This window comes from Malaclemys terrapin, chromosome 4 (assembly GCF_027887155.1).
Source record: "Malaclemys terrapin pileata isolate rMalTer1 chromosome 4, rMalTer1.hap1, whole genome shotgun sequence".
Taxonomy (NCBI): Eukaryota; Metazoa; Chordata; order Testudines; family Emydidae; genus Malaclemys; species Malaclemys terrapin.
The window spans coordinates 119,766,559-119,782,874 of record NC_071508.1 but is presented as its reverse complement, the minus strand read 5'-3'; the positions used below and the strand labels follow the sequence as shown (position 1 = coordinate 119,782,874).

The window sequence follows — 16,316 nt, the reverse complement described above, 5'->3', positions numbered from 1 at the left end:
ATACACCATTTACTGCCAAAAGGCAAGCCCCACGGCTGCCAGCACCCAGATCGCCGATGAAGGCTACCAGTCTACTGCACCGTCTACCGCCAAAAGGCAGTTAGCAGCTGCTGCTGTGTAGCAATGCAGTCCCACGTCTGCCGGCACCAAGAGGACATATGGTGACGGTGAGCTCAGCTGTGCTGAGCGGGCTCCATGTTGTCTGCACAGGTAACCCAGGTAACCCAGATAAAAAGGTGCGAATCTGCCGTTGCTGTGACGGGGGAGGGCCTATGTGTGTGTTTCAACCATGGGGAGGCATAGCTCAGTGGTTTGAGCATTGGCCTGCTAAACCCAGGGTTATGAGTTCAATCCTTGTGGGGGGCCACTTAGGGAATCTGGGGCAAAATCAGTACTTGGTCCTGCTAGTGAGGGCAGGGGGCTGGACTTGACTTAACATCCTTTTAAGGTCCCTTCCAGTTCTAGGAGATATAATAATTTTAATTAATGGAGATATTGTAACAATAATTAACTTTTAACTATCTGAATCTGGATCTTCCTATTATAATGAAACTATCTCAAAAAGAGAAAGCATATGTATTAACAAAGACAAAAGCAGAGACTTTTTTGGCAAGCCTTTATAAATGTACATAGGTTTAAAACATTGCTGAAGATATTGGGGGGCTCCTAGAAACCTGCTTGTTAAAATTGCACAACCACATTAGAAGGTAGACTAAAATGAGTGCCCCACATAGTCACCCTCTGTCTGACTACTGCAGTATAATTCCAGTCACACTTGTAACATTTATCCCTGTAATTCTTAGGCTCCTTTTGCTTTTGGAATATGGTTTGTATCAAAAGACCAGGTATTTTTAAAAAATCCCATGAGAGGATCCTTCCCCCCACAATCTTCATATGTATATTAAAATTGGAAAGCAAATAGATTCATAACCTTTCTGCCCTCTTCTTTATGAGCACAGGCATGCCTGATTCAAGGTGTATGGAATAAGATAAGGGGAACAGTTTTGTGGGAGACACTTGTTAAATTATTGGCAGCACAGCACAAGGTAATTGCTGTTTGATTTCCGCATTTGTTTTTCACTGGTTAAAACAGGGATCAGCAACCTTTGGCACGTGGCCCGCCATGGTAAGCACCCTGGCGGTCCAGGCTGGTTTGTTTACCTGCCGCATCCGCAGGTTTGGCCGATCGCGGCTCCCACTGGCCGCAGTTCGCCGCTCCAGGCCAATGGGGGCTGCAGGAAGCGGCGCGGACCGAGGGATGTGCTGGCCACCGCTTCCCGCAGCCCCCATTGGCCTGGAGCGGTGAACCACAGCCAGTGGGAGCTGCAATCGGCCAAATCTGTGGATGCGGCAAGTAAACAAACCAGCCTGGCCTGCCAGGGTGCTTACCCTGGTGGGCCGCATGCCAAAGGTTGCCAATTCCTGGGTTAGAACAATGACACTAGTCCTGGCTCTCCACTCCAGTTGTATACTGGTGCAACTTCAATGACTTGCCCTGGTCACATAATGAATCCCTATTAGATCCTCCAATAATAGAACCCATGAGTCCTGACTCACATTTACCTCCTTTAGATCACTAGACCACGTACTTGCCCTTGCATGGTATATGTAAAGCAAAAAAATATAATGGCTGAATTTTCCCCTCAGTTACACCCAGGCAACTCCACTGATTTCACATTATTTTGAATACTATACAGCTTCAGTGGTGTTTCTTGGGTGTAAATGAGGAAAGAATTTGGCAGTTCACTATATTGGGCATTTTGGACAAAAGTTCATTTTCACTTAAAGGTCTGTAGATGACTTCAGTGTCACTGCTGTAGTATTCTTTTTCATAATGCTAGTCATAGTAGCATCTGTTGGCTGCTGTAACTCAGATTGCCGCACACAAAAGCAGCGCTTGAGCATGTTCAGGATATCCGTTCTCCCAGTTTCACTCACAAAGCAGTACAGAATTGGGTCAGCAATACAGTTGAAACTTGTTAAGGCCTGTGTAATTCTATAAGGCTTAAACATATGGATAAAGTTGACATTGTCTGGCTCATTGATGCTGCGAATCAGCAACACAGCGTGGTAGGGAGTGAAGCAAAAGAAGAAAGTAATGGTGATGCTCAATAGCAGCTTCTTGACTTTCTTTTTTTCTCTATCTTCTGTGGCTTGATTATGCCTCACAGCTTGGTAGATTTTTTGGTAGCAAAACAGCATGATTGCCAAAGGGATCATGTATCCTGAGCATATCCGGAAGATGTTTAGTATGGCTTGCCATTTTTCCAAAGGGTATTTATCATAACATAAGACATGGTCAGTGGAATTGCAAACCTTGTGGAATGTTTCATCCTTCACCAGAATCATACCGTTAAGGCTGGTTTCCAAAACCCAAACAAAGATGCTAACAAGCAAGGCAGATCTTCTTGTGCGCAGGTGTTGGAACTTGAGAGGGTGAACTAATGCCAGGTATCTATCAATGGAGATGCAAGTGAGGAAGGCAGCACTGGTGTAAAAATTCATGTACATAAGGAAGGCAGAAATCCGGCAAAGCAAAGCAGAGAATTGCCAGGTATCTTCATGCCAAGTGTAATCAATCCACAGAGGCAAGGTCAGAGTGTATAGGAGGTCAGCTAGGGATAAACTGAAGAGGTATATAGCTAACTCATTTTTTTTCCTTACTTGTATATAAGATACACAGAGGAATGAACAATTGACAGGAATACTGACCACAATCACAGTGATGTAAACAAATGGAAACAAGTTCTTATCCAGATTGTAATCATCCATGCACTCAGTGCTATTCATTGTCCCCTCCTTAGAACAATCATTGAGTTAATTCCAGCCTGGATACAGAAGAGCAAGCTCTGTAGTCTTATGGATCACTTTCTTCTGCTAATTCCCCAGGGCACAACGACAAGGATCCCACAACTGAAATTTCTTTCTGTTGCAAAAAAAAAAAAATAATAATAATTTGGTTGATCATTCAGTTAACCTGGTGCGCAAAAATGCAGTGGTCCTTCGAAAGCTCCAAGCCAATGCAGGAGTAAAAGAGCTAGACTCATAAGACTTGATTCTCATAGGGGCCAGTTGCTGCTCCCTGATTCAAAGCTGTCCAGCTTTGGCACAAATAGGGACGTATAGGGGCTGCCCCCAACTTATGCCAGTGGAGGAGCAGGCAAAGTGGAGTGCTTCTGTGCAGTGCCCCCTCCTCTCCCTGTCCCACCCGTGCCTCACCCTGTTAATGTCCCTGACACATCTCTTCCTTCCCCTTACACAGAGGATCAAGCTGGTGGCTGACACAGATAGCAGCAGAGCCTCCTGCACCAGCTTCAAACCAGTGGAGAGTTCTTGTGCACAGGCGGCATTCTTCACTGGCCTTCTCTGGATACTTTAAAGCTACTCTGTGCTGGCTACACAGCGACATTAAGAAATAACTAACAGACTTGCCATCAGGTCAGTTTCATGACTCAGTATAATACCTGTAGCTTCAAATAATTAATTCCAAGATCAGAGTCTATGCTGTCCTAACGCACAGGACAATCTCCCAGTTCCTACTCATGAAGCCAGCACCTTCCGCTCTTTCAGATCCCTTCGAAGAGCTCCCTACATGAAGTAAGTTTATTTTCTTATTTAAAAAAGGAAGGATTCCCATTTACTTCAATGGGCTTTGGATCAGGCCTATAGCGAATGTAGTAGCAACATCAAATCAAGCTTGAATTGCTGACAATTTCAAAGACAGATTAGGGTTTTTTTAAAGCTTTAAAGCTGTTCCTAGTGCCATACGCAGTATTACTCTGGGTTAGCAATGTGCTTCTTAATGCTGAGATTCCCACGGTGATGAATTTCTCCAGTTCTCATTTTTATCTTTTTAAAAAATTGTTAATGATATGGCTCATCTGTGTGAGCCAGTCAACCTTCATTTCACTTATTCTCCATGTCTAAAGAGAATGGGTTTAACCTGTCCCCACTAAAGCCCCTTTACACTGCTCAAGGGGTGACCAGGCCCTGAAAGGGGACAGAAAAAGCCTTCTGAATACCCCAGTGCAGGGGTGGAACAAGCAGCCCGGCACCACCTCCTCTCAGAGACCCAACATAGGGTTTGATCAAGGAAGTGGCCAAGGGGAAGTAGGGAGCGGCTGGAACACTCTTTACTCTGGCTATTTAGAACTGTGGAAAAGCTCAGTAACTTAATGCAGAGGCTGTTTTGGCACCTAAAGCAACCCCAAATCTGCCCATTTTGCCCCTTACTCTTCTGAGTTGCACATTCTGTCTTGTGCATCCTGAGAGGTGCAGCATGAAACCTGGGCCATTCCTGAGACAATTAGTGTAGGAAGGAACCAGTGTATCTATCTGATGTGTATTTACTGAGTGAACAGGATATGTGCTTTGCAAAAATCAAGAGATCTCATCTTAATTTGTGTAAACTCTCCTTCTTTCCCTTCCTAATGCTTATAACATCTCCTTGTGTCCCAGGCCTGGTCTACACTACAAAGTTAGGTCAGTGTAAGCCACCCTGCATTGACTTACTCGTGCACATATCTAGACTTAAATTTATCTCCCACTGATGCAGGTGCCTCATTATGCCAACATAGTAACACCAGCTCCCTGAGCAGCGTTGAGCCATGGTTGATGTATGGAGGTGAACATGGAATGAGAGTGGACACCATAGGTGCCGGAGCACCCACAGAGAAAAATTAGTGGGTGCTCTGCACCCAGTGGCAGCCAAGCTCCCTCCCAGCGCTTCCCCCCGGCTGCCACCAAACAGCTGTTTGGTGGTGTGCTGGGAGTGGGGGGAGGAGCGGGAACATAGCACGCTCAGGGGAAGAGACGGGGCCGGGGCGAGGATTTGCGGAAGGGGTTGGAATAGGGACAGGACAGGGGCGGGGCCACATGGAAGGGACCGATTTTGGGCAGGGACTTTGGGGAAGGTGTTGGAATGGGAGTGGGGCAGGGGGTGGGGCCACATGGAAGGGGTGGGGCCGGGGGTAGAGGGGGTTGAGCACCAGGGGAAAGCGGGGAAGTCGACACCTATGGTGGACACTCCGTTACCTTTGTCAACCCTAATTGTCCTCCTGCAGTTATCCCACACTGCCTGACACGGATTGCTGTGGACACACCACTGCCCAGGGGTCGCAGAGACCATAAGTCCCCCACATTTAAAATCTCTGAGAATTTTTGAAATGCCTTTTCCTGGTTGTCCAGCTTGGTGAACACACCTCTGTCTGTTCTCCAATGTTACGTGCAGCTGCCCAGCTGACCACACTGGCTACACGCTCCAGACATGCTCCGGCCCGAAGTAGACAGGAGATATTGGATCTCTTGGGCTGATGAGGAGAACAGGCTGTGCAGACACAGCTCTGAACCAGCAGTAGCAATGTCAGTATCTATGAGTAGATTGCTGAGGGGATGCAGGAGAAGGGGTATGACGGGGATCAGCAGCAGAGCCACGTGAAAGCCAAGGAGTTGTGGCAGGCATATCAGAAGGTCAGGGAGGCCAACAATTGATTCGGCACTGAGCCACAGACCTGCTGCTTTTACAAAGAGCTGCATGCCATACTTGATGGCTATCCCACCACCACCGCACACACCACTGTGAATACCTCCAAGGAGCCTGAGTCGCAGGCCTCTGCCATGAACTGCGAGGAAAAGGAGGTAGACAAGGAAGAGATGTATGGGGGACTGATGAGTGGGGGTCTACCTGTGCTGCAAGCCAGGAGCTGTTCTTGACTCCACTGCAGTTTAGCCAGTCTCTGCAGTCAAACCTTGGGTAAATAAATCTCCCATTCCAGGTACGGCTCCCACAACTTAGCAGGACTCAGTGATTGACTTTTCATTAATTTACTTGTACTAGAATAGGTAGTGGTACAAAATAGAGGTAGAGTTGCTGTCTGCTTTTCATTCCCTTCTAGAGTTGGGCTGGGGGTGGGAGGGGCTCAACTGTGCAGAGTAGTTTGTTTATGTAGATGGGGATGTCCCTTTAATCCTCCTGACAGATCTCCATGAAATTTCCATGAGGGTACAGTGCAATCCTCTTCCAGAGGTTTCTAGGGATGGTGGCTTTATTTTTTCCTCTGAGGTAGAATACTTTCCCATTCCAGTCAGCAATAACTTCGGCAGGCCCTATTGTCTTAAAGAGGCAGCATACTGGCCCAGGCAACTTTGGGACACCAGCAGCAGCTGTGCTCTTTTTCTCTTTTCAGAGTAGCAGCCGTGTTAGTCTGTATCCGCAAGAAGAACAGGAGTACTTGTGGCACCTTAGAGTTGTCTTACCAAATCTGAGAGGCCAATTAAGTAAGAGAAAAAAAAACTTTTGAAGTGATAATCAAGATAGCCCAGTACAGACAGTTTGATAAGAAGTGTGAGTATTCTCACACTTCTTATCAAACTGTCTGTACTGGGCTATCTTGATTATCTTGATCATCACTTCAAAAGTTTTTTTTTTCCTCTTACTTAATTGGCCTCTCAGATTTGGTAAGACAACTCCCACCTGTTTATGCTCTCTGTATGTGTGTATATATATCTCCTCAATATTTATTCCACTCTGTATGCATCCGAAGAAGTGGGCTGTAGTCCACGAAAGCTTATGCTCTAATAAATTTGTTAGTCTCTAAGGTACCACAAGTACTCCTGTTCTTTTTCTCTTTGTTACCCTCAAGAGTGAAATATCAGCTAAAATCAACACTACCTGTGGAAAATGGTGCCAGCATTCACTTCCATTGCCCTATACTCAGTTTCATACCCCTGAGCAATTCCCTACTCGGTTCTCTCACCCCTAGTGGTCATACTCATCATTGCTTGAACTGAGAGTGGCACTGGGCATGAGCACTCCAAAGTAGAAGTGTCAATAAGCACGTCTTGTTTAACACCTTAGAGGAGCAAGGGAAGGTGGGGGGGAGAGTTCTGACTCTTAAGTTTTTCTTTCCATTTCTACTATACTGACAATGGTAACTCTGTGTTTTATCAGCTGCAGCGGCCTTGAGGGGGGACCCTCCACACCAGTGGAAGGACTGACCCAGATAAGGAGAAAAGAGAGGACATAGGAGGATGTGTTCTGTGAGATCCTGCAACTAAATGCTGGATCAGAACATGAACTGAAGGCCTGGAGGGTCAATATTGCTGACTGTGTGGAGAAGAAAAAAAGTGGACAGCTGAAAGGCCCAGGAGTCCCAGTAGGAAAAGGAGAGGGAGATGCACCAGGACAAAATGAAGCTTCTCCGGCAGCAAACACAAATTCTGCAGACTCACCGTTCAACAATCCTGGGCTAGACTTCCAATGCAGTTTGTGGAGAACTGCAGAACAGCACCTTCCTACACCCCCTCAGCATTCCACATGGCCTCAGGGCCCACACACCTACCCCTACCACTCCACCTTGGGGGGAAAGCATGGACAGCCGCAGCGGCATGTACAAATCAACTGTAGCTCTCACAGGTCAGTCTATATCACTACAATGGATATCAGTGTTCCTTCCTCTTGTTTATTTATTAAAGTTCCTAAAAAAAATTAAGTTAAAGTATTTACTTGTAACTTCTTCAGATTTTTTTGGGAGCTATTTTTGTAAGTAAATAAAAACCTTTTGTTTTGAAAGCAATTAATCTTTATTAGTTTACAACACATGATGTGAAATGCCTGCTGCCAGTGAAAGTAGTGGTCTTGTTCTCACAACCCATAGGATCAGTGCCAAACAGTGTAGTCATAATAAATGTACACCAAGCACCCCAGCATTAATAGGTGCACTGTCAGTGATACATGCACAGGTGTGCAGAAAGCATCACACAATTTCTACAGCCCCAGGTTGAGCATAGTACACCACAGAACGTTACTGTGGCTCGCTGTGCTTTTTCAAAGCTTTCCTAAGCCATGAGATTGTTTGATAGCCCTTGTGTCTGGCTGTTCAAACTCAGCAGACAGCCGCTCCACCTCCATGCCTGCAACAAGTTTTCCCTTTTTGCTTCACAAAATTATGCAGGACCCAGTAGGCAGCTATCCTTATTGGGGTATTTTTGCACTGAGAATAACAGTTGAATGTGCTCTTTCAATCTACCAAAGATTAACTGTGATGCTGCACCTGCTGAGCCTGTAGCTGAATCTTTCCTTGGTGCTGAAGAGGTAGGTAGCGTTGTTCCTAAGAAGGGGGATGAACAGAGGATATTTTCTATGGCTGAACTTCAGAAAATGAAGCACTGCATAGTGATTCTCCCCCTACATCTGAAGCTTCCATCTGTGGCACCAAAAGCTCCACAGAGTCTTGTTCTAGTGTGAAACTTTCCAAAGTTATATGCTTCTGCCTGGATCATAGAAATCAACAATGGGAAAGACCTGTTAGGTCATATTGGTTCATTCCCAACAAATTATAATAATAATTAATGGAGATATCCCATCTCCTAGAACTGGAAGGGACCTTGAAAGGTCATCAAGTCCAGCCCCCTGCCTTCACTAGCAGGACCAAGTACTGATTTTGCCCCAGATCCCCAAGTGGCCCCCTCAAGGATTGAACTCACAATCCTGGCCAATGCTCAAACCACTGAGCTATCCCTTCCCCCAATATGTGAAGGGAAGGTCTTGAGGCTAAATCCCAGGACTAGCTGGTAAAATACTGAGACTGTATTTTCCCTTCTCAGTTGCAGACTTTCTATGTGACTTTGGGCAGACAAGAATCATAACTGGAAGGGACCTCGAGAGGTCATTTAGTCGAGTCTCCTACACTCATGGCAGGACTAAGTATTATCTAGACCATCCCTGACAAGTGTTTGTCTAACCTGCTCTTAAAAATCTCCAATGATGGAGATTCCACAACCTCCCTAGGCAATTTATTCCAGTGCTTAACCACTCTGAGAATTAGGAAGTTTTTCCTAATGTTCAGCTTAAACCTCCCTTGCTGCAATTTAAGCCCATTGCTTCTTGTCCTATCCTCAGAGGTTATGTCCCATCTCAGTCTTCTCTTTTCCAGACTAAACAAATGCAATTTTTTCAATCTTCCCGCATAAGTCATGTTTTCTAGATCTTTAATCATTTTTGTTGCTCTTCTCTGGACTTTCTCCAGTTTGTCCACATCTTTTCTGAAATGTGGTGCCCAGAACTGGACACAATACTCCAGTTGAGGCCTAATCAGCGCAGAGTAGAGCGGAAGAATTGTGTCTTACTTGCAACATTCCTGCTAATACATCGCAGAATGATGTTCGCTTTTTTTGCAACAGTGTTATACTGTTTACTCATATTTAGCTTATGGTCCACTCTGACCCCCAGACTGTGAACCACTGATAACTACTCTGAGTATCAGAAGGGTAGCCGTGTTAGTCTGGATCTGTAAAAAGCGATAGAGTCCTGTGGCACCTTATAGACTAACAGACGTGTTGGAGCATAAGCTTTTGTGGGTGAATACAAATTTGTATTCACCCATGAAAGCTTATGCTCCAATATGTCTGTTAGTCTATAAGGTGCCACAGGACTCTTTGTCGCTTTTTACTTTCTGAGAACGGTTTTCCAAACCATTTTGCACTCCCCTTATCGTAGTTCCATCTAAGTTGCATTTCCCTAGTTTGTTTATGAGAAGGTCATGCGAGACAGTATCAGAAGCTTTATTAAAGTCAAGATATACCACATCTACCGCTTCCCCCCCATCCTCAAGGCTTGTTACCCTGGCAAAGAAAGCTGTCTTTTTGATTTTTAGATCATTGAAGATCTCCTGATTAAGAAGGCTCCATCTCCATTACAAATAACTGTTGTGTCACCCCTCTTCTTTCTTGAGCTAGTCAAAGAATAGTTCAATTTTGTAATGTAAGATGGGCCTTTCAACTTCTTGTGCTTCATATTCACCATTTGTGAAATGTTGTGAATGATACCTATGACCTGATAGTGGCGAGGCTCAGTTAGTAGTTATATTGGGAATGGGCTGCCTCTTATCACCCTTTGCCATCCTTCTGGTAAATAATATAAGTAGGGAACATAAGGCTATAGTTTTAGGGTTCAACTAGTAAAAGTATCTAATATCTACTTCTTCCCACCAGCTGGTTGTGAATCCAAATATCTAAGTAAGAGTCAAACCCACCAATGAGGCAGATTTCTAAATTTCCTTTCCCTCCAATCCAAATATCAAATGTAGAATTAAACTTGAAAAAACATTTTCTACATCCTCATCCTGAATCTGAATACCACAATTTAGAGTTAACCACAAACCTTCTGATTTTCAAAATAAGTTTTCCTGTAAATTTGGCTGTTTGCTGAAGCTGTGTCAAATGCATGGTGCCCCCCCCCCCTTTAAAAATAGGAGTTTAATGTCCCTGCATAGATGCCATGGCTGCTGATTTGAAGTTTCATGTAGTAAACTGCACGCTATTCAGTTTGTCAATCTCAGAGGGCTCTGGTCAATAAACCATACTGGGATTTGAACCTGTGGTTGTAAGCAATCTGTAGAATAGTCAGCTTAGAGCTCAGACTTCTAAGCCACAACTTTTGGTCTTTAGTGGTGCTTTTACTTCAAGGTTTGCTAAATAAAGTTCAGGAGATAGCACATTTCAATGGGCCATTTCAGTTGTAGTGGGGTTTGCTAACTAATACAGAGAAAGGAATGGTTCTCTCTGACTCATCTGTGGTTTTAGTGTCAGACAGTGCGTCAGCAGAAGAGAAGGAGAAGCTTGCTGTGGTATGAGAATGTTAGAGGCCCAATGTGGAAGAACCATGCTACTGTCAAGTACATTGACTGAGGCTACAGCAGTAAAGAACTGTTCCTGTAAGGGGACAGTTAAGGAAGCCAGCTGGGGCACTGGGATTTCTGAGCGGTGTTAGCAATTTCAGCCTATGCTCTATGGACTTTGCATGTGTGGGCTAAAGTTTGTGGATTCATCAGACAGAAAACCTAACATCAGATGTGATTAGTCTGAGGTTCACAGTGGGTTTTTCACCCAGCTCTAGCTGTTATTGCACTACTCCCTTTACTATAGAGATTCCTTTAGAGTTGGGAAAGTGTCAAGTGGCATTCAGCACATCACTTGTCCTTGCCAATGTTTGAGTCAAACCAAGGCAACTAATTCCTCATTTCTAGGAGCATGAAATTCACACAAATTGGAAAACGGGGGAAAATTCCTCTTAAAGAAAAGAGACCCCAGCCTGTGGATATTTAATTGAGAGACTGAGATAATTAATTTAAAAAGGAAAATTTAGCAAGGAGAAAGGAGTATTTAGCAAGAGTGAAGGGGAGCTGCCTTCCAGTATGGTTTGCTAAACTGCCTCCCTGGTGAATAGGGCATTTAAATGTAGGCAGAATTATTTCACTTAAAGCACAGAGATTGAACATTTGCAATCTGAGCCTATTTGCAGGTGTTTGGATCCTGGGTTTTGGTCAGGCCCTTTTGTAACAAAGTAAAGTAAACACATGTAGGAAAGCAGGATGAGCAGGAAAATATGCTGCTGTTTCACCCTCCCAACACCTGAGTCACGGCACTCTTCCCTTTCCTGTCATCTACTGTAACTGCTCTCTTGATTCCTCCCACCGTTTACTGTCATACCATTCCCTACTCTTAGACCAGCATCCTGGTCATCCTCCCATCCTTTCTTCTATAATCTCCTCACTGACCATGAGCCTTCTCCTCGTGCTAAAACTGTTGTCTCATGTATTGTATTTGTCAGACTTAGACTGCAAGATCTTTAGGGCTGGGAACTTGCTTTGCTTTTATTCTGCAAAACACTGTATGCAATAAAGATTAGAGATTAGTTTCAGAGACAATTTTGCATGGAAAAAAAAAAGATGGAGAGATGAAGCAAGAAAGGTGAAGATTCAGAGGACAAGTGGACTGTCCCTCCCCAGTAATTCTTTATGTCCTTATTTGAATAGGTCACTGTCCGCAAATGTTCTTTACTAATATCCAGCTACAACATGTTTCAGCATGAGCTCTTTGACAAAGGAAAGTGCTTGTGCCAGGAGGCAGCTTCTGATCTCCTTAAAAAAAAAAAACCTGTTTTCAGGCCATATTGTTACTATTACTGACATATTGATACTATTTAGGCCCAGTCATGCTTTCAATAGGAGCATCCCATTAGAAGCCTGTCATTCTGTCACTGAATAAACCTGGTGAGTAGCCTGCATTGCATATACTTAAATTTGTAGCTACTTGAAGAGAATCATAACCAGGACTGGCTAAATTCTGCCTTTAGCTACACACTATTTTATTGGCTGGGAAGGGAAGAATTGGGCTACAATGTTTATTTCACCACTTCATGATTCTTGGTTGGAATATTTCATACATAACTCACCTTTTCTGAATGACTGAAATGAATCATTCCTAAAGCCTTCATTCAATAGGTAGTCTATTCTTCTGTTTTGGGGAGTTCTACTTATTGCTTAGAATGATATTGGGTTATAGTTTTGGGAGTTATATCTATTTATTGACCAGACTGTTTAATCTTCTATAATGGAGAATACATATAAATCTAATTTTGAGTTTGCACTTCAAAAAATAACTTTTATAGGACCAGATTTACTCTTAGTTACATTGGAGTAAATCCAGATTTTGGAGTTCTTCCAGCCTCATGTTTGTGTAACTGTGAGAGTAGAATTTGGCCCATCATATCTTACATTCTGGTTTCCAAATTAGATATATCCCCAACATAATCCCATGTAGTGTTAACACATAACACAGGTGGGAGGGATAGCTCAGTGGTTTGAGCATTGGCCTGCTAAACCCAGGGTTGTGAGTTCAATCCTTGAGAGGGCCATTTAAGGATCTGGGGCAAAATCAGTACTTGGTCCTGCTAGTGAAAGCAGGGGGCTGGACTCCATGACCTTTCAAGGTCCCTTCCAGTTCTAGGAGATAGGATATCTCCATTAATTTATTTAATTTAACTTTCCGTTCATTTTCTCCTGTGTCCAGTAGTCCAATAGCAACCAATAGTCCTGATTATTTATCAGTCTATTTCCTTGATCACCATTTTGCTACTTTCTCCCCACCACTCTAGTATAGGAAACCAGCTGTAGGAGTAGACTGGGAAAGTTAAATATGGAATAATAAACTTGGGTAACATCTGGAGAAATGGACTGGGAAATCATATCCTTTTGGGGAAGTATGTAAAGAAGCTAATAAGAACCCTTTCTAATCATTCCAGGAGGAAAGTGTATCTCATCTATGGTATCTCTACAGTTCCCATCACCATAGTATGTGTATTCTGAACACTGCAGTTTAGATCTACAGAGCATTGTCCAGAGAGGACTTTGGAGATTCTCTTTGCACATTACCATTTAAACGCAATAGAATCAGCACCAAAAATATCCTTTGATTTGATCATAAACATGAAATGAAGATTCTAGTAACATTCAACCATTTTCTGAAGAGACCTCCTACTTCAATTCAGTGGAAGAAAGTCTTCCCTTCCCCCCCAGACTGGAGAATACCTTAGTCTTGGAAATTAGAAAAGCCCAAGCAGAGTCTGACTAATGGTTTTGGGTTATGAACAGTGAGGCTTATGCGCTCATTTCAACAAATCCTATATTAGCCACTAACAACCAGCTTAATCTCCTTTGAAGCATCTGCAACAAGCACATTTCACCATTCCTACATTTCTAATTCAAAAAGATCCAACTAATTGCTACAAGCAATTTTCAGTATACTGTGCTACGCTGCTGTAAATAAATGGCTCTGCAGGTAAGATAAGCAATTAGAGAACTGTGCTGCAAAAGCTGGAAGATCTGCGAGGGCTGCTGCTGCAGTGGTTCTATACAAAATAGTAGTAAAGCAGCCAGAAGTTGTTGGTGCAGCTAGTTGACCTGAAATGCCTGTTTCCTACCAGACCCATGTTGAAAATTGTATTGTTTCATGTGCTTAAAATTGAAACCCTCTAACAGTAATACCTCCCAAATCTAGATTTCAATCTGAATTTTGCAAGTGGTCCCTATCTTTAGAATGAGCAGATCCAAAAATTCAAGTCTGAACCTTGACAAAATTTTGGATGTTTGAAGACTGGCTTTGTAATTGGACTTTTTATGCTTGAGCCCATATTTACTTAAAATGCATCCTATACTAGTGTGGTATCTTTTGTGCCCCATGCTTAAAAAACAAAAACAAAAACACGCATCTTCTTTCATGAATTGTTAAATTATACTCACAACTGTTATAAATGTAGTCTCTTTATTAGGGAGCTAGGGAAGCCTATAAAAGCATTAACTTCTGTTAACTCTGAGGCCTGGTCTACACTACGGGTTTAGGTCGACTTTAGCAGCGTTAAACCGAATTAAGCCTGGACACGTCCACACAACGAGGCCCTTTCTTTCGAATTAAAGGGCCCTTTAAACCGGTTTCTTTACACCACCTCCGACGAGGGGATTAGCGATAAAACCGGCCTTTGCGGGTCGGAATTGGGGTAGTGTGGACGGAATTCGATGTTATTGGCCTCCGGGAGCTATCCCACAGTGCTTCATTGTGACCGCTCTGGACAGCGCTCTCAACTCAGATGCACTGACCAGGTAGACAGGAAAAGACCCGCGAAGGTTTGAATTTCATTTCCTGTTTGCCCAGCGTGGAGAGCACAGGTGACCACGCAGAGCTCATCAGCACAGGTAACCGTCATGGAGTCCTCCCAGGATCGCAAAAGAGCTCCAGCATGGACCGAACGGGAGGTACGAGATCTGCTCGCCATATGGGGAGATGAAGCAGTGATAGCTGAACTCCGTAGCAGTAAAAGAAATGGAAAAGTATTAGAAAAGATCTCCAAGGCCATGAAGGACCGAGGCCATAACAGGGACACACAGCAGTGCCGCGTGAAAATTAAGGAGCTAAGGCAAGCCTACCACAAAGCCAGAGAAGCAAACTGAAGGTCCGGGGCAGAGCCGCAAACTTGCCGCTACTACGCGGAGCTGCATGCGATCCTAGGGGGTGCAGCCACCACTACCCCAACCGTGTGCTATGACTCTCTCACTGGAGAAACACACAGGGAAGACGGTTCGGGGAACGAGGAAGATGACGATGGAGGTACTGTAGGTAGCTCACAGCAGCAAGGAAGCGGAGAAACCGGTTTCCCCAACAGCCAGGATATGTTTGTGACCCTGGACCTGGAACCAGTAACCCCCGAACTCACCCAAGACCCTCAGGGCACACAGGAGACCTCTGGTGAGTGTAACTTTGTAAATATTTGTAAACATTACAAAAAAAAAGCAAGCAAGTCTGTTAACGTGTATGGGGATGGAGCGGAAATCCTCCAGGGACATCTCCAGAAAGCTCTCCTGGTTGAAATGGGGTGATTTTATTAAGGGGGACATTCAGAGGCGCCCGTTCCTGCTCTTCTGACCAGAAATGTTCCCCGCTGTTAACTACGCGGTGGGGGGGAGGGGTGAAGTGATCATCCCAGAGAATCGTGTTTGTGTGTGTGGGGGGGGGGTGGTTTACTTGTGTTTGTGCCGCATGTTAACCGGGAAACCGCAGCCCCCTCCTTTTACATTGAAACCCCATTTTAAATGGACAACCCAATTCATCCTTGATATGGGAAATGTGCTGCTGTTTGCAACCTTTCCCGCATGTTAAGAAGGTTAAAAAAGCCAAAACACTGTGGCCTACGATGGCTGCCTGCAAGCCGAAATATGCGACCTTGTAATGAAAGAGTGTACCCATTGTTCCCTAAAATGTGTCTTTTTTAACCACCTCTCCCTTCTCCTCCACCAGCTGCAAATGTTTCTCCTTCGCAGAGGCTCGTGAACATTAGAAAGAGAAAACGTAAGACGAGGGACGAGATGTTCACGGAGCTGCAGATGTCCGCCCAGGCTGATAGAGCACAGCAGAATGCGTGGAGGCAGTCAATGACGGAGATGAGAAAAGCCCAATATGAACGAGAGGAGAGGTGGCGGGCTGAATCGCGGGAAGAACAGAGCAAGTGGCGGGCTGAAGACGATAGTTGGCGTCAGCTTGCAGACAGACGGCAAGAGGCAATGCTCCGTCTGCTGGAGCATCAAAGTGATATGCTCGAGCGTATGGTTGAGTTGCAGGAAAGGCAGCAGGAGCAGAGACCGCCGCTACAGCCCCTGTGTAACCAACAGCCCTCCTCCCCAAGTTCCATAGCCTCCTCACCCAGACGCCCAAGAACACGGTGGGGGGGCCTCCGTCCACCCAGTCACTCCACCCCAGATGATCGCCCAAGCATCAGAAGGCTGGCCTTCAATAAGAGTTAAAGTTTTAAAATGCAGTGTGTCCTTTTCCATCCCTCCTCCCCCACCCATCCCAGCTACCTTGGCAATTATCCCCCTACCTCTGTAAGGAACTAATAAAGAATGCATGAATGTGAAAAAACAATGACTTTATTGCCTCTGCAAGGGGGAGGGGAGGGTGGGGTGGGCTGGTTGGTTTACAGGGAAGTA

The 16,316-nt window shown here is 44.6% G+C and overlaps 1 protein-coding gene across 1 annotated transcript; it reads right to left on the bottom strand.

The window, feature by feature from the left end:
* Window positions 1-1,251: 1,251 nt before the first annotated feature.
* On the bottom strand, window positions 1,252-2,790 carry GPR65 (G protein-coupled receptor 65). The gene has a single exon (XM_054024667.1). The coding sequence runs from the start codon at window positions 2,788-2,790 to the stop codon at window positions 1,783-1,785; it is 1,008 nt and encodes a 335-aa protein (XP_053880642.1). The 3' UTR covers window positions 1,252-1,782.
* Window positions 2,791-16,316: the final 13,526 nt, after the last annotated feature.